At 40.5% G+C, this 19,354-nt stretch overlaps 1 protein-coding gene across 1 annotated transcript in view; it reads left to right on the top strand.

Moving 5' to 3' along the window:
• Nucleotides 1–19,354, top strand: part of Cers6 (ceramide synthase 6) — a 248,154-nt gene that overhangs the window by 209,069 nt on the left and 19,731 nt on the right. Inside the window, exon 8 of the mRNA XM_052182623.1 lies at nt 882–988. Within this exon, the coding sequence (XP_052038583.1) occupies nt 882–988 (107 nt within the window). The remainder of the gene's footprint in view (nt 1–881; nt 989–19,354) is intronic.

The raw sequence follows: 19,354 nt of genomic DNA on the forward strand, positions 1-19,354 counted from the left end.
AGCAGTGTGGTTGCCTCCCACTGAAACTGCTGTCATCAGCCATGGATGTCTGATCCTGCAGGCATCAGAGTATTAGTAAATTTCATCTAGACAATGAGCCTGTAATAGGGCTAGAAATCCTACAGAAATAGAGTCACTGATATAACATAGTCATGACACTGTCTTCATCTCAGAGTTTTTAAGAATAATCTGGGAACTCATCTTCCCAACACACCATCTCTGTGATTATTAAAGAAACCACAGACCCAGCTAGGCAGTGGTGGCACATGCCTTTAAATCCCAGCACTTATGAGGCAGAGGCAGGTGGATCTCTGTGAGTTTGAGGCCAGCATGGTCTACAGAGCAAGTTCCAGGACAGCTAGGACTATACAGAAAAATCCTGTCTCAAAAATCCCCCACCCCCTCAAAAAAGAAGGAAAGAAGGAAAAGAAAAAATGGAAGGAAGGAAACACAAACCTCAAAGTAGAAGGGAAGACCAGTGTGGAAAAGCCTGTGTCGTCAGCATTCGGGGTACAATGAAGACGTTACGCACCGGTCACATGATTTCTGCCCTGATATCTCTGGCTTGCTAATAACAAAATATAATGCAAGAAAGTTTCTATGTGTCCTCCCTTCTCCTAAAATCAGCCAAATAAAATGAGTTTTCCGTGTTAGTAAATATTTGTATTAACTCTATGACAGTTGTAGTGTATGTATGATTGCTGCTGCATTTCACTAAACTTTTGAGTAATTTACAAACGCTGGTGTGTGGCATGTGCCGTTGCTCAGTAGCAGGCATTCTTAGGCATGAGGTAAACTGTACTTCACTGGGGGCTTATGCACACTGAAAGAAACTTTTCTTACCAGTTTAACCGAATGAATTGCATTCCTTCCTCTTATAGGCTGCCAAAATGGCAAATTATGCCAAATTTCAGAAAATGTGTGATCTCCTGTTTGTCATGTTTGCCGTGGTTTTTATCACCACACGGCTGGGCATATTTCCTCTCTGGTGAGTATGGTGGTCTTCTTTCTGATAAAGGCAAAACCCCCCCAAGGAAGTTCTGCAGACACTCTTATCCTGAATTCTATTCTAACTCCTTCCTAAGAAGGTTAAAGCCCAGAGGAGCAACTGAAGAGTAGCTCAGTGAGACTGGGGAAATACTTAGTAGACGTGTCTGTCCATATGCGTGAGGACCTGGGCTTGGTCCCCATCACCTATGGTAACACATTCTTGTAATTCCATCATTGAGGAGATGGACCTAGAGGGTCCCTGGGGGCTTCCTAGCCATCACCCTAGGCTAATTGATAAGTTCCAAACCAGTCAGATACCTTGTCTCAAAGGCTACAGATGGCATTTTTAGAAATGATAATATTATCAGGTGGCTTGCCCAGACATAGGCATATATGGGTGCCACCACACATGAACACACCACACACACAGCATGTCATCTCTTTCTTCAGGAGAGTTGTATACTTTCACACCATTTTGATGAGATCAGGTGGGTTTAAGGGCGGTATGGCCATGGACATTTTTACTAATACCTTGTGCAGCAGAGCTCACTCCTCTTTCACATGCTAATCTAGAACATGACTTAAGAACCTCAGCCATGGAGGTCTAAGTTAACAAAGAAAGCATGGTCCTGTAGCCATAGGAGAAGCAGCATTGCCTGGGAACTCAAGAGATAAGCAGATTCCTGGGCCCTTCTTCAACCCAGTAAATCAGAAAGTCTACAGATAAGGCTGGATTATCCATGTCGTCTTAAATCTTCATGGTGTTTATGTGTGACATAGAAGTGTGAAAAACACTGTCCTAAATAAGTCTCTTCATCAGCTTGTGTTCATAGCTAAAGGGGAATGGAAAGTATGGATACTTTAAAAATAACCCTGAAGTTCTCTGTGTCTCTTTCATGTCTACGTGGCTTTTGCTTTGTTAAGAACTAAGGAAAAGGCGTAGCAGAAGGATGGCATCTGACAGAAGTTTCTAAAGGTCTATTGCCAATCTCCCATTACTTGATTTGGGGAGAATGAAGCCTCTATGTCGCTTTAAATCTACCATTGATGGTAGATTATTCCACTCCATTCTAAAAGAACAATTTGAATAGGAATTGGAAAGTGGGAACATGAAGATGTAATGGTGCCTTACAGAAGACTAACAGCCAGAAAGTTGGGGCCTCTAGGTTGTGGGTATATCATTATCACTAATGAATTTTACACACACACGCGCACACACACACACACCTTTTCAGCCACAAGGCAGACAGATACATATACCTTCTCCTTGAGGTTCACAGCCCTATGGACACTTAGGTTAATCATTTTCAAGTAGCCATGCCTTGTGTTGGCAACAGACATTTACTAAAACCTTATTATAATTGAGTATGAATATAGGTGGGAAACGCTGAAGTAATTTTAAATATGGATCTAATTCATTCGGGGTTGAGGGTCTTTCAAAATTATTAGCGTAACTGGTTATAAGATTTTAAAGAAGAAATTCAAAGAAAATGTAAAGATGACGTCTCAGAATGATTGAAAACCTTTTCAGATTTCTAAGAGTTTGACTTTTAAAGAAATAGGTATCACTCATGTAATTTGATTTACTGCTTTTCTTTTAGAGAGAGTTAAGATAGAGATATACCTGCCTTCTCACCAGTTAACATATAAACTCTTGTTTATAAGCTCTTAAGGTTTAGGTCTTGGTGAGTTACCGAGAAAGAACAGAGGTCCACAGAACATAGAAATCCTGTCTCACTGTCAGTGAGAACACTTATAGGTGCACCTGCTAGGAGGACCTGTTAGTTGCTTAGAACGTTTCCCTGAATAAGCATAAATACCTTGCAAATACCTTGGGGCTCCTGCACCTGTGCCCTGTGCTGTAACTGAGTTGCTTTTGAAAAGTGACTTATGGAAAACACTTTTCTATTTCTTGTAATATAATAATTGTATGCTCACTGCCATTACAGTTTACAGTTAGTAAAGAGAAATCTTTTCAGATACATCCAGGAAGTCAGGTTGGGGCCTTTACCTTCTGCATCATTATTTAACCCTTTCATGGACAGAGTACTAACAGTATTTTTAAACACTTGATATTGTGAGATGATTTTCAAACTCCTTTGTAATTAGGAAGGCACAGTTCAAAGAAAGACCTTTCAGGCTATCACCTACAGACTCCTTTCACCTCCCTCTGCTTATGATAAATTCAGTCAATTTTCCAAGTCAAGAGTATTGTTTTTGACAGCAGGGGGGGGAGGAGGGGGCGGCTGGACTGCTTTCTTTTATAAGATGACACCTGGATCTATCTTAAAACTTCTAAACCAAGGATTCCTAAACTCTCTGCGAAATCTGTTGTGTATGAACATTGCACCCACGTACTTCCTGGGTGGAGGCACAGTGGTATCATCGTGTTCTGGTGTCTGTGTATCCTTCCTTTGCTCTGATGAGTACCTGTGGAAAGCAGAATAAGTATACATCTCACCTCAAGTAGAAACGCTCCATGGTGTGCAGGTTCCCAGCACATCTTCTGCAGAAGGCATCTATGATGCCTTCAGCTACTCCTATGGGTCGTTTTCCTTCATTTGTTTCCCAGAATTCTTACTGCCAGGATCTTCTAACTTCAGCATGAGAAATAACAGCACATATTATTTGGCACACCTGCCTCCTACCACGGCATGAACTTTAAGATGGCTTCCGCCTTGCCTGGGGGCTGCTGTGCAGCTGAACCCTTCTCCCTCTCCTAGGGTCAAATCATACTGAACATTTTACTTTCCAGTGTGGCATATTTGCATACTCAGTCACATAGCCTGCATCTATCCCTCTCATAGTTGTCCCTCCTGCTGTTTTCAGATACCATACTAGCCCACCAGTGTCCTCTGAATTAAACCATATGCTGACCCTTCCAGATTTGTGTTATTTCTTTTGACTCACTGGAGATAAACATTAACTACAGAAGGGTTTCTTTAGTTAAGCCAATGCCTAAAAACTGAGTATATATGATTTTTCACCACACTATGAAGACTTCTGAGATCCATTATTTCAGCCTCTTGCTTCTTCGTATTTTTCTATAGTATACAAAAGTCTGTATTCAAAGTCCTGTGTAAATCAGAATGACTCTATTGTAGGCACCCCTTGCACGTATAGAAGCAAAACTATAGAGACCGGAAAGGTAGGGATGATGATGTACTTCTGTAATCCCGACCAGCTGAGAGGCTGACAGGAGGACCCGAGTTCATAGCCAACCTGCTTGGTTCAGAGCAACCGAGAGTTGGTCTCAGAAGAAAGGAGGAGAGACATGAAGGAGGAAAAGGGAAGAAGCTGTGGGCATAGTGTAGTGGTAGAGTGCTTGGAGAACAGACATGGGGCATAGTGTAGTGGTAGAGTGCTTGCAGAACAGACATGGGGCATAGTGTAGTGGTAGAGTGCTTGCAGAACAGACATGGGGCCCAAAGTTCAAACCCACTACTTACAAGACAAGGCACAGAGGATCAAAAGAAACTCCAAAGCTAGATTTTAGGAGACCACACCAATCTCATATGTCTGCTCTTATTCATATACATATACATATAAACTTTTAACTCAAAAGCCCTGCTGTGTTTATGTATTTGTGAGGTTTTACTAGACAACCAGGATGAGCTACATACTGAACCTCCAATGGTGTTTTCCTCAGGGACTCACCCTCATAGTTTAAATTCCAGCAGGTCCTGTCAGTACTCTGTTTTATAGGTTGAAAGAAGAAGCTATAAGTTAGGAGTTATTTTTCTAAGCATTTGGGGAACATTGGTAATGTGTGGTTTCATATTTAAATCATCTTACTACATATACTGAAGGGCTATGTTGACTATATATCAAACAGCATATATCTGAAAAACAGCTGAGTTATATATATATATATATATATATATATATATATATATATATATATACACATATGAGACAGTTTATTCTGAAGCCAAATGTGAGTTGCCATGGCCCAGGACCAGACTCCAGTTATCCCCAAACTATGTTGTAACATGGTAAACATTTCATGAAGATTTTACCATAAAGGAACAAAGAAAATTATAAATTAAGACTTTTGGAAAATACAGTAGTGGAACTTTGTGTCAGGCAAGTTACTGCGTGTGTGCGTGCATGTGTGCGTGCATGCGTGCATGTTACAGGCATAGGCATAAGACAGCTGGTAACAGTGGAGGCTTTTTGATTGCCACGCAGTATTTAAAGAGTTGCATGTTCTGAAGGACTCCGCCAGCTGAAGGGTGTGCTAGGGTATGCCACACTCTTAGAATTCCTCTGCTCTTCCTCCTCCGTCATACATCTCTAGAGCACCACGATATGGGCTTCATAGGGATTTTATAATTTCTAGTTGCCATATTTTAAAGTGACATCCATTAAAAAGTAACTTATTTATTTAACTCAGCATATTCAAAATAATACCATTTCATACATCAATATGTTAAATTAGGCAACCTTAGAAATAACTGAGATATGTGCATTCTTTTAGCCTACGTGTTTGGAAGGTAATACTTCACATTGCTATGCATTTGAGTCTAGCTGCGTACCGAGTGCTCATACGCGGTGTGCACTTAGTAGAGATTTGTTTGCTGTCAGCTTTAAGTTTTATTACACGGTGGTCAGATGAAATACATGAGGTTATTGCAATTCTTCTGTTTTCATAAGGTTTGCTTTGTGTCTCTGTATTTGGTCTATTGTAAAGAAGCTTCTGTGATCTGCTGCATAGAATGTGTAGTCATTGGTGCTTGGACAAAGCATTCGGAGAAGGCTATTAGACCCATTTGATATAAAATGTCATTAGTTCTCAGGTTTCTCTGCTTATTTTTTGTACAGATGGCCTATTTATTGGAGAAAGTGGAGTACTGAAATTACCTTCTATTAGTTGGTTTGGGTTCATCTCTCTCTTATTCATATGCTATTTATGAAATTGTATGTAGCACAGTATGTGCATATGTTTCATACATTTTTTAGATTTATTTATTTTATGTATGTGAGTACACTGTTGCTCTCTTCAGACATAACAGAAGAGGGTATCAGATCCCATTACATATAGTTGTGAGCCATCATGTGGTAGCTGGGAATTGAACTCAGGACTTTTGGAAGAACATTCATTGCTCTTAACTACTGAGCTATCTCTCCAACCCTCATATAATTTATTTTGATCATATTCCTTCTGCTTCCCCAAATCCTCCCCATCTCCCCACCCATCTTAATGTGTTCTCTCTCCTGTTTTCTCTCTCTCTCTCTCTCTCTCTCTCTCTCTCTCTCTCTCTCTCTCTCTCTCTCTCTCTCTCCCGTTCTCTCTCTTTCTCTCTCTCTCTTCCCCCTTCCCCTCTTCCCATCTCTCTCTCCCCTTCTCTTCTCCCTCTCTTCCCCTCTCTCCCACTCTTCTTCTCTCCCTCTTTGTCTACTGTCTGAAAAAATGAAAATCAAAACACAAAAAAAGTAATACAAAACAGCAAAAGAAAACAACATAAAATGTGTACAGAAATACCCATTAGGTTATTTTTGTGTTAGTCTACCCTGGTGTGTGGTTGATATATTCAGTGACACTCCATTGGAAGAAAGCATATTTTCCCTTTCCCAGTAGGTATCAACAGCAAATAGCATTATGGGTAGGGATGGGACTGTGTGTCCTTCTCCCTTTCTCAGTGCTGGAGTTTTGTCTGATTTGAACCTGTGCAGGTCCTATGCATGTTATCACAGTCTTTGTGAGTTCATGTGTGTATCATTCCTGCTGGGGTCTGAGGATGCTGTTTCCTTGGAGTCATCTCTTTGAATATTTCCTCTTGCACATAAATCACTAAGCCTTAAAGTTGGGGGTTGATTAAGACATCTCACTTAGGGTGAGTGCTCCAGAGTCTCTCCAAGAATTATGCACATCGTCCACCTGTAGGAGATGCTTCTCTGAGGAGGGTTAAGCAATGCACGGAGCTTTGGGTATTTTATTACTGTTTCTTTCACAGAATAACAGAAGTAGACTTTCCCTCGGGCACACAGCCTGGTCTCAGGTGCTTGGCTACTTTAGCTACATCAGATACAGGGTCCATCTCATGGAATGTGAGCCTTGCACACAGTTTTAAACTGTGATTGGTTACTATCATGACATTTGCGCCACTATTGAACCAGTACAGGAAAGCAGACCACAGATAAGATTTTCCTTATCCATTAGAGAGTTGAGGGCATTAATATTTAGAGTTATTATTGAACAGTATGTAAAGATTCCAATCATTTTGATGTTCTTTTAACTGGTTGGTTTTCTTAGTTGTGTGTTTTAGGTTGTTTTATTTATTTTTTTGGTCTTTTTGGGGGGTTTTGGTTGTTTTTGTTTGGTTGGTTGGTTGGTTGGCTGTTTTTTTTTTTTTTCCCCGTTAAACTATAGCTTTGTTTGATTCTTTCTGGAGTCTCCTGACCAGGCTTGTTCTACTCTTTACTTTGGCTGCCAGTGTTCCTTTCATGTTTTCTTTTTGGCTACGCAGCACCATGTCACATTTCTTTCCAGCAATGCATGAAGGTTCTACCTTCTCTACAACCTTTACCAAGAGGTATTGTCTAGCTGTCTTATCTAGTCATTCTGAAGGGGATTAAGTGCTGTCCTGGTCCGGCTTTGATTTCCTTCCAAAGCTTTTATTCACTTTTAGTTGGATCGCCCTTCTGTCATGGTGGGGGTGTTGTTTGTTACACCAGCCACATCATTCCTTAATGGGCTGTTGCTTCTACTAATGATGTCATTGTCGTGTCAGTGGAACAAAATATTTTTTGTCACTGTCCTCATTTCCTGCCCTATACTTAACTGATTTGACTTCATTTCTGCCTCTTGGAGTCTTTATTCTATTTTATCCAAAATGACTCATTTGTCCTATCAGAGAACTGTGTAACCTAATGAGCCGAGAACAGCGAATACATTAATATGCCCTCTCCTCTTCTCTCAGAGCTGAGATACTGTCCAAGGAACTGGTGATGATTTCTATTCGGGGGATATCTGGGCCACATTGCAGCCCTGCCCCACACAGGTTAGGGAGGTCTTTCCATATGGTGCCTTCCTAATGACATCATTGTCTGTTGTTGTTCCACTGTAGACAGCCCCTTGTCTTGCTGTTCCCAGAACATGACACACTCCCAATAGTGAAACTTTTATATTCACTGTGTACAACCTTTGGCCCTGCCCACCATCTAGTCTCCTTTGTAGGGAGGTGGTATTAAAGTGACACCATTCCTCTTCACTATCTCCACAGAACACACAGCCCCACTCCCGCAGCCCAAGGAGGTACTTTTTTTTTCCAATCTTCAAAATGAAGAGATGAGAAAAATCTTATTTAACAAGTGACTGTAACTGTCAGATAATTTAGCCACTGCAGGGATAATTAATAGGGAGAGCCTGTAAAAGCAGTAGCCTTCATGTCTACCCTGCAGTGTTTACACCCTAGCTTTCTGTGCTTCTAACCCTGACTCCCATTATATACCACAGACCAATGACTAGCTCACAATGACCAACAACAGGAAAAAACCCTACAGACCTCCTTCCTAGAATCATTAAGATGAATATTATAAATTCTTCCAGTCCCTTCTTCCATAGTTTTCAAGATATTCTTCTCTGATTCTGAATTGTATTGTGTCAACTCTATGGAAGTTATGTCAGCTTTGCAGAATGTAAGTTTCTGTAGTATTTAAATTAGTGATACATCATTATTTCAAAGTAATAGTCTTGGGGTGATAGCATTGGGTGACACTGAAATGATCTTGTTCAGTCATCATGGACATCTTCAATTATACAGCTCGTGCACTCTGCTAACAATATACCATCTTGCAATTTTGTGAACATAAAATCCTGGAGTTGTAAGATCATAATATGAGCATCCAGGAGGCCAGAATAATTGGCCTTCATTTTCCACTCTCAGTAACAACTTGGCTCTGTAATGCTTTCGTGGTTGTGACTAAGCATAAGAATGGAAGAGCTTCACAAATGCTTTATACTTCACTGATTTTATCAAACCATTTATGGAATGCTTCAGGATTTAGCATGTTGGTTTTTCTTTCTAATACATTCATCAATAGTTTGATTGTTCCTTTATTAAATGCCATCCACATTTTAGGAACCTCCCAAGATTATTATAGTTAGAAAGACTTACATATTTTTTACCTCTTCTGAATACATGCTTATGACCTTGTATATAATCAGAACCAAATTTAAACAAGGTCCAATAATTATATGCTTTGAAATATTTCACATTGCAATAAGTATTCCTGCACCTCTAAAATACATATCAAATACTTGCCGCCCTACTACCATCAAACTAATAATCACCAGTGGCCCAGATAACAAATATTCATTATGATAGGATCATCATCCAAAAACAGCTATTAGTTTAATAGTGCCTCTTTCACAAAGTTTAGTAAATTATGTCTGCTTGTATTCCCTTGTTTTAAAAATATGGGTTCTCTGGTCTTAAAGTTGGACACTCACTAATTTGATGCTTTTTGAACTAACCTACCCATCATGAGAAGCTATAACCCTTTCTGTTGATCCCCCCTTTTTCCTGCACTCTACTTACAGGTCACCCATCAAGTTCCAACAATGTCCCAGGTTTTATAGAGCTGTAATCTCGATTTGTCATGGAGTAGGCTGCACTCAGTCTCCTGACAGCCCCTCTTATAATGCCTCGCTCAGAATGACACTTCAGTTCTAAATGATTTCACAACTCTTTGCTTAGTTGATCTCCCTGATCTTTGTGGCATTCGTGCGTACAAAGAAACTTAAATTATTTCACCGGTGATTCACCTAAGCACCCTGACTCTGATCTCCTAATAACAGTTCGACCAACCTTAACTATTTTCCTTTTTTTTTTCTTTCTGCAATAAAATACTGTCTTCTTTAAGGCCACTGAGAAAGACATACCTTTTGAGTATTTGACAAATAAAATGTCATTTAAAGGTAGTTTCCTGTCATTCTGCCTCAGCCATCAAATCATATTAAAAAGCAGTATCACCATCTACCCACGAATTAGAATCGAGCAATGCAAAAAGGAGATCCCTAAGGACTCTGAAAGAATGGTGATGTAGTGCAGCTCAGAGGGAAACTATTTGCCTTGGCTTGTATTCCTCCCGCTTACGAGTCAGAAGACCAGGCATGTGGATTCTGTGCGTCTATCACTTCAACAGTTAAATAATGTGTGCCTGTCTCATCAGAAAAGCTAAAGAGTAAGTGAAATGTTGCTTCCGGTGGTGCTTTATAAAGCTATTATCTAAATGAGAATCATTTTCAATGTAGTTACTATTAAGATGGAAAGTCCATTATTGCCAAGCAATATGCCAACTTGGTATGTTTTTCATATCACTAGATTTTCTTTATAGCTAATGAACAATAAGTGCCTCTGAAATAAACTTCTGAAATACTTTCTCAAGTCCTGATACCCACTACTCACACTGTCTTCTTTCAATCACATCATCTCTTTGAACTCAGTGAGTGCAGACTAGTAACATGGTTGCATTTTTCTCCCAGATCCCCAGTGACCTAGCTCAAGACACCTGAAATCACTGTTGCTGTACACAGACTCTCACAAAGTCAGTGGGTGTGTGTTAGGCAACTTCTTTCCTTGCTAAGTCTCAGATTCGTGTTCATTATTCAGCCAGAGATGGACCTGTGCTGCCAGGACCTCTGCCTGGCCGGGATGAGGTATACATCCCTGTGTGCATGCATTCCAGATAGCAAACCCTCACTTCTAGGAAAATTCACATCACCTCAGATCGGTGCAGCAGCAACGTTTGCCTTCAAAGGCCGCTACTTCCTGTTGGTGTCTCACTATTTTCTTTTATAAGATTTGAAACTCATCCAAATGCACAGTGGCACGGAAGCCTTTACTTTGATTCATTTCTGAAAATATATCTTCCAAAGGAACATGGATTACATGCTTTTCTGAATAGCTGATAAGAAGCAGATTGGTCTCAGTTCACAAATTTGGAAAAGCTTATCCTCTCTCTCCTGAAAACCCTTGATAACTGTACTCTCAAATTTGTATTGGTGTTGTTCTGTGTTCAATGGATCAGAAAGATACGGATGAAGCCTAGAAATGCTTTGGTAGATAGGTAACTTGGCATGCTTTTTAATAACGTTCATGCTTGATAGTGCCTTCTCTAGTCGAGTTGGTTGGATGCAAATGCTGTGTGCTGAGAGACCTTGTCTCATTGTGATTTTAATTTACTCCCACAACTGACAGGTTAAACCAAGAATCTACAACCTCAGCTTGTAGGACAGGTCAGCAGACAGCCCATTTTTATAAATAAAGTTTTGTTGCCACACAGCCTTGCTTATCTGTCACGTATCATCTGTGGCTGCTTTCTGCTGCTGTGTCACTATTGGGTAGTTAGGAGTGATCACCAGCACAGCACGGCATATTTATCATCTGGTCCTATGAGGAAGACTCTTGCCAGCTCTTTGACTTGGCCATTATGAGTTTGACTTGGAATCAGAGTAGGAGTTCCGAATTCCAGTAAGATAAGACAGTTGGGGGAGTGACACACTAAATACATTTGGCCTCCAGATGTTCTCTGTTGAGTTGTATTACCTTCAGCAGAAACAGATGTGGGTGTTAATTCTTCATACTGTGGCAGTACAGAGGGAACACACACTCCCCAGTCCTGTAGTGACTTTTGTCAACAAGACAGTGTATTTTACAACACTCCCAACACAGAATTTGTGATGTAATGTTCCCTTCCTCCATCCTTCCCAAGCACTTAGCTTAGTGGCAGGTGCCCAACCTCAAATCTATTACCACTCCCAGACCTTTCAGCCCAGCTTACATTAACCCAACCTACCTGTCTTAATTCTTCCTTTGAATGAAGAGGCTATAAACCCACCTTTAATTCTCACACACTCCTGTGTCTTCCAGGACTTCATGTCTGTAGTCCTGATTGATACATCAACATAAATTTGTCATGAAATAAGTGAATATTTAATTAGGATTTGTTGGTGGGCAACACATTGTGTTGTGTTATCTGAGTTATATATTTGATAATTATAAGGAAATATTTTGGGTAGAGCTCACTGAAACATTTATTAAAACTTGTCCAAAAAGATTGAGAAGCAAGTCCAGAGAAATGATATTGACCACATTCCATTTGTTAGAGTCCATAGAATAGTCTTATGAGACAGTGCCAAATGTTTTAAGATTCTAAGCAGTTAAGAGGTACTGTCTTAATTACGAGTTTTAGATTATCTTTTTAATTGAAGTATAAATTCAGTGAACAATAGCTAATGAAATGGAATTTCTATTAATAAATGCAATTTTACTTCCCAGCGGAGGATATCAGTCAAATAATATGATCTGTGGGGTGTTTATCAATATAAGATGTAGAAAGTGCTGGCTCGCTCCCATTTCATTGCTGTCTCTGACCTACCACACCTGTAGAGGCTATAGTCAAAACTGGTCTTGAAGGGGCTGGCAGAATGGTTCAGCAGGTAAAGGTGCAGATTACACAAGCCTAGTGACCTGAGTTTGAGTTACAGAACCCCCAATAAATGTTTAAGACAGTAGTTCTCAACATGGGGATTGTGACGCCTCCCAACATGGGGATTGTGACACCTTTGGGAAGTCGAATGACCCCTTCACAGGGCTGCCTAAGATCATCAGAAAACACGGATATTTGCATTCAGATCATAACAGTAGCAAAATTAGTTATGAAGTAGCAATAAAAATAATCTCATGGTTGGGGGTTACCACAATATGAGGAACTATATTAAAGGGTCTCAGCATTAGGAAGGTTGAAAACTACTGGTTTAAGAAGAGAACAGATTTCACAGATTATTATCTGACCTTCACACGTATGCCTTGTCACACACAGCCATACATTAACATCACACACACACACACACACACTAATGATGATAATATTTTTAATTAACATTAACCATCAAATAGTAAAATACTTTAAATGATTTTATCATTAAGCATTTTAACCAGTAACAAATGAGCAAGATGTAGTTACTTGCAATATTGATTGATGTATTTCCATGAGTTGAGATTTTAGCTCACCAAATTTTCCTCATCTTTGGTAGAAACGGAAGGATGTTCTGTATCTTGTGTGCTACTGTACTCAAGCCCTGTGATAAAGGAAAGGACATTTTAAGTTGGCATAAAGGTACCTCTGGAACTTGTCCTACATCTATCTAGGGGTTGTGTGGAGCTCTGAAAACATCTCTGCATAGAAGGCCTTGAAATTACCACGGTTCCCGGAAAACTGCATTACATTATGAGCACAGTTTGTGGAGTCAGCACTTTGAATTAAGCTTATGGAAGCTCCCAGAAATAGGTTAAAGCTACTGCGAAAAAGGAACAGAGGAAACCAGGCTTAGATGGCTAAGCAGTGAGTTATTCCGGTGGCTTCACCCCATCCCCTTCTCTTCCTGGCGGTACGATTGCATTTTTTTTCCTCATTTAAACTTTGAGAAATTCTGTGCTCTCTGTGACAGCCACAGGACATCTGCCCGAAGCATTGTCCCAGTGGTGTCTGATAACCATTAGCTCTTTGTTCACCCTTGATATTTAGGAATAAATTCCAGCAAGGCAGGAAGGAGCTTTCTCTTCTCCCTGTTTGCCCAGCACTGTGTGTGGATTCATCTTTCCAAAGAGCTGTGCTTTGCAACTGCTCTGCATCTTGATTTGGGAGTTATTGTGATAAAAGTGCTCTCCCCATTTCAGTGTGATAGGCAGGAACATTCTGAAGGCCACAGTGATGCCCTCTTCTGAGGCTGTACCTTCTACCTAATCCCCCTACAATTGTCTTTTCCCTTCTACCTAATCTCCATATAATTGTCTGGTCTCTCCCCACATGCAGTCCCCTGATGAGATGTACTGAACTCTATCAGGTGCTGTGTGTAGGGGTCTGGAATTGGGGTTGCCTGTATCAGACAACTGTTGTGTCTTTATCTCTTTGTTTCGTTCTGTCTTTAACATTTTTCTATCCATATGTCAAAGGTTTGGCCGAGGCAATGAAAAAGTTTTCCTTATTCTAAACATAACTCCCTCACAGCTGGGATCATTATTTATTTTGTCTCTAACCTACTTTTTGAAACCCCACAGTGAGTTGAAATAAAGCGCTCTGTTGTTTGGTTTCTGTGCAATGCAGGCAGGTCCGTGTGGTTCGTGTATATTTGGTGCAGAAAGAGATATATCAGTCATACAGTCAGATTGAACGCTTGAATACTTTAGAGAAAGTCAAAGCAAATCAACATAGTCACTGCTGATTTTGAAACCATGTGTGTACCCTTCTTCACGAATAAATGATAGAAGGTCTTCGATACCTTCTAGCTCTGAAGACTCTAGAGCCTACAGTTGGGCAATTAGAAGGGATCGTGACCTTCTAGTAAGAAATATTTATGAAGTGATGACTACAGAGGACTTGGGGAGCAGGAGCACTTGGTAGTTAATGCACATGGCTTACTTGTTTAAAAGAAAGTTGGCAGCCTATGGAAGCAAAGATGGTGACCTGAAGTCAGGAAGGCCTTGCTTCAGCTCAGCCATTTGGACATGTCCCAGGTACTGGGACTGGAGGATGACAAATGGAAATCTGTACATGTGGGCAGGTCTGAGTGGCTTGTGTGCTATTCTACTTTAAAAGCTAATGACTCCATCATGAATGTAACAAACACATCAGTGCCGCAGCGAGAGCCCATCTGTCAGCATCAACAACAGCGTTAATCAGACTGTACTTGCATATTTGCTCAGGTGTCTGTCAGCATCAACGGGGTTAATCGGACTGTATTTGTGAGCCTATTTGCTTAGGTCTCTTCTAAAGACCCTTAAGTTTTCACTCAAAGAAACCCAGTTCATCTTCTTCTGAATAGGAGCCGCTGCAAAGAACTGATCCTGTCTCAAGCACTTTGGTATAAAAGTTGCTTAGCAGTGGGGCAGAAATGAAAAAAAAAAAGTAATTAAGTTTATATTTAGTGATCTATCTATACACATCTGGAGCACATTTGGGGAAGAATTCAAAAGGGCCAATTCATTGCGTGCCTCCTGCTACAGAACGAGTGTGGGAGTCAAGCTGCGATTTCCACGGCATCAGACATTTATTATTGACTTCAAAAAGTTCTCCCACTTAGGTGTAATTACCATCCTAGCAAATGGCCCTGAAATTTCAGCGTCTTACGCATAAGGCAGGAGTGGTTCTTTAAAAGTAAAATAAACCGTAGGTCCTATGAGATAAAAATTAAGAATCAGTTACTTCCAAGACAAAGCACTTAGGCACAAGCCTTCTTATATAAAACAGTTCCTTGCTGTGTATGTGTGCTGCTGCTTGCCAAGACCAGTATGTCTTCCATAACTGTGGCACGTTTGTTATTCAGACAGCACTGGACTTTGAAGTTCTTCTGTGCATTTTTAAACAAATCAATGCTGGTGCAACTTAATGTCAGCTAATGCTTTTAACAAAAATCTTCCCATTCCCAACCCCAATAAGGGGTGTGTGTGTGTGTGTGTAAGTGTGTGTGTAAAAATAACAACTCATTTAGTTGCGGGCATGGTAGATTTACATATCATTTCAACCTCCTAAAAGTCTTTATAGGAATATTTCTCTCCGAATGGGAGGGGGCTGACACCCTCCTTCTGTTTCTTCCAGTTTGTGAAAATATCTATAACCAGACCACTTCAAGGCTCCAAGAGTGTTGTAGGGCTCTGACTAAAGTCATTTCTGGGGGCATCATCAAGTGCCAGTGAGATTTTTATCACCACGCCACTTGAGAAATATTTTTCGAGGCTGACAGCTCAAAAGGAAAGAAAAAATGATATAATAAAGCAAACTGAGCACTGAGCTCTGTGTTTTGTAAAAACAAAGCAATCAAGTGTCTTACAAACCACCATTGAGCTGGGCAGCTTGTGCCTGTAATTCTAGCACTAGGGAACCAGAGGCAGGAGGATTGTTAAGAGTTTGAGGCCAACCTAACCTACATAGTGAGCCAGCCTGGGCTACATACTAAGTTCTTATTTCAAAAACAATACGAGTACATTGATGTTGAATGGAGCAGCAGTGAAATTATTCACAAAGACCCAAGGGAACGTTGCAAAAACTGCAACCTCTCCGTCTAGACTACTTCTAAATACCATTAAGTTTTCACTCACAGAAACCCAATCAGTTTTGTAGGACTTGCAGTTTGAAAAGAGCATAGTGCACGGAAGGCTGACGGAAGGGGAAACCCTTAGCCCCATAGCCGGACAAGTAAACAAGTCATAGGCAGCAGCAGGTGGCTGGAAGGACAAAGGGGGACAATGAGGAGAAGAGAATGGGATGAGTCAGCAAAACCAAGCTACGCTTGAAAATGCTGTAAGGAAACTGAAATGAAAGAAGATATATACATTTTTGTGCATTATTGTCCAGTTACTAAAACTGTCAACACACAGGTAGGGGTGTGTGTGTGTGTGTGTAGAGAGAGAGAGAGAGTATATAATATACAGTGTATGGTTGTCTTTGCTATAGGTTGCTAAGTTACAGCATTTAAAACACATACTGGCCAAAGATATTTGAAAGCTATTTCCATGTACGTTTAGGGTGATTTTTTTTTAAAGTATCTTAATTGAGCTAATGAGGAAATAATGTTATACTAGGAATTAAAAGTCCTGTTTAAGTTTTAATTCTGAGGCTAACGTTTTCAGTACCCTTAGTTCATAACTTCCCCTACTTCAGTTACCTTCACTATAAGCAAGTTAATAATGTCTTTCTCACAAAGGGATCTGGTGTGTATTAAGTACAAATACATATACCTTGCAAGTCTTAGAGTACCACATAGCACTGTGTCTCGTGGTTTGGTGCAAACACCTATAGGCTTTAGACAGGGCTGTGAGGTGGGATAGAGAATAGGGCTAAAGTCAGAGACTGCGTGAGTTAGGATGAGAAATTTTAAGAAGAATTCAGCTGCAGCATCTTGTTGAGAATCTTCCTTGATAGCTAGCATCTCCTCATGGGGTTTTGGATCAAAACGATACTTCTAGAAAGACAGTGCTGCACATCCAGAAGGAAGGCATCAGGCATTCGGGTGACAGAGCCCCTGGTGCCTGCCCTTTCCCGGCAGGCCCCATTACTCTAGGCTTCCTTGCGCTCAGAAGCCGTAGGAGAAGTCTGTTAGGCCCCCCAGCCTCTGGTCTTTGTCAGGGAGCCATGTGGCTGTGACTCTCGAGTTCAGCATTTGTTCAGTTTCGCTGCAGTTTAAAGACCGGACAGCCAGCGTGGTTCTCCCTGGCACTTGTGTTCCCTCCCTTGTGAAGAGCCATCGCTTCACGTGCCTGTCTGCCTTAACCTCCTCTTGACCTGAGAGCATGCCAGCCTCTTGAGAGGCATGAGCAATTGTGACAGAGACCAGACTGAGGAATAGGACGCCAGCATCTTTCACTAGAGCCATGCACACTGTGAATGTGTCTGCAATCCATAAGAGGGTTTGAGGAAAAACACAATGGAAACCTTTCAAGACTGATTCAATTAAGTGCCTCCCGAGAGAGACAGGCTGAGCTCCAACAATGGAAAATTCAATATTGGCTTACTGAAAGACACTTCATCTCCCCCAAGTACCAACCCCCCTTCAATCTCAATCTCTCTCTCTCCACTTTCCCTCCTTCCCTCATGTATGAAAGAAAATGTTCTGCAGCAACCTTTCAGAAAATACCTCTTTTTTTGCAACAAATGACTACACCTCTCTTAAATTCATTAATGTCAACAGTCACAGGAAATTCATAAGAGGAAATGGGAGATTATAAACAAATTCTCACAGAGTCTAAAATCAATAAATTGTTTAGACATAGTTAGAATTCCGCATGAAATTATCTTCATTTGTGACCACTGACAGGGTTAAGGAAATAAGTTATGATGTGCTTGTGCAAGGGACTTGGTCCTTTAGCTTCTCTCTAGCAAATGAAGGAATATAGACATGCAACCCCCATACACCAGCTGAAGCCAATATCAAGCTGTGTTTAAAGAAAAAAAAAGGCAATTTTTCTTTGTCCTAAAAGTGGTGCTGTGGTAGCAGGTCGGTACGTAAGTGGCCTCCGAGCTGTGTATAAAGAGGTGTTCACGGGCGCTGTCATCCAAAGGGGGCAGCTGGGTGAGTGTGAACCACCCAGTGCCAGTGTCTGTAGATGTGAGCAGTGTCGGTACTAAACACTGCAGTGCCAGGGACTGCCTCTGTGACGTGGCGCTCTCACTTTGCAAAGTGAGTAATGAAAGCCCCAGGTAAGGACAGAAGAACAGGATCTGTATTCCCCAGGGCTCGAGGGAGTTAGCAAAATGGGCACATCAGCCCCAAACCCCCACCTTAGTTTTCATCTGCTGCTACCATTTTATGCTGCTGCTCCTGCTAAGCATAAATAACTAAATCCTTAATTAAGTATTACATGATGCAAAGGATGACTCTGCCCAGCTTGGTATGGAAGGGTTGTGGTACATACATACATACATACATACACACACAACACTCATACATGTACACTAAACCTTAAAATTTTTAAATAATAGAATAAAATGAGACATTCTGATGCAGTACAATCCAGTGTAAATTTGATATTGGCACGCTAAAGAATGGCAGTAGTCAAATATTAAAAGCCTTTGTTTTCTGTAATTGAATCATCATGGTTTTATTCCAGCAGAAGGCTTCCTTTACACAGTAAACTCACTGCAGTTGATAGTGTGCAGTAGTCTACAGGCTGAGCTGGGTAGCTGTAACAGTAGCACTGTATACATGGGGTGGTACATGTGAGCCCAGAACCAAAACTGCAGTACAGTCTGGGCTGGAACCCAGGCAAACACAGACAGAAGCATTTCATATTCATTACACACTTTGTTTTTGGTTTGGGGTGTTTTTTTTTTTTTTTTTGCTTTTGTTTTTGTTTTTAGGATTTTTTTGTTTTAGTTTTGATTTGTTTTTTTGTCTTTTACCATTTAGTCAGTTACAATCCCTCAAATAATGTCATAACTCACAATTTGGGAAGCTATGATATATTCTACAGACTTCAAAATCATATGTATATTTACCAGTTAGTCAAAAAAAAATTTTTTGAAAGAAAATATAGACCACCTATTGTATCCCTAAGTCTAGGTTTTTAGTGTGGACATCAGAGGATCCGGGGCAAGAGCACAAATGGAATGTAGATATAAAGCGATGTCTGAATACTTGTATTATGACAGAAACTGTCAAATACAACCAGTATTCTTAAGATCTTTTCTTTTCTCATGACTAATATGTTGACTATTAAGAATAAAACAACATCACTTAAAATTAATGCAGCTATTGGCTCGCCTCTTTGCCCACCAGTATAACTGCATTCCTGGGAAAGATTTTAAGATGGATGAAGGCATAGTCCAATACTCAAGTGTTTACATACAAGCGCAGACAAGC

The sequence above is a fragment of the Apodemus sylvaticus genome, chromosome 5 (genome assembly GCF_947179515.1).
Source record: "Apodemus sylvaticus chromosome 5, mApoSyl1.1, whole genome shotgun sequence".
Classification (NCBI taxonomy): domain Eukaryota; kingdom Metazoa; phylum Chordata; class Mammalia; order Rodentia; family Muridae; genus Apodemus; species Apodemus sylvaticus.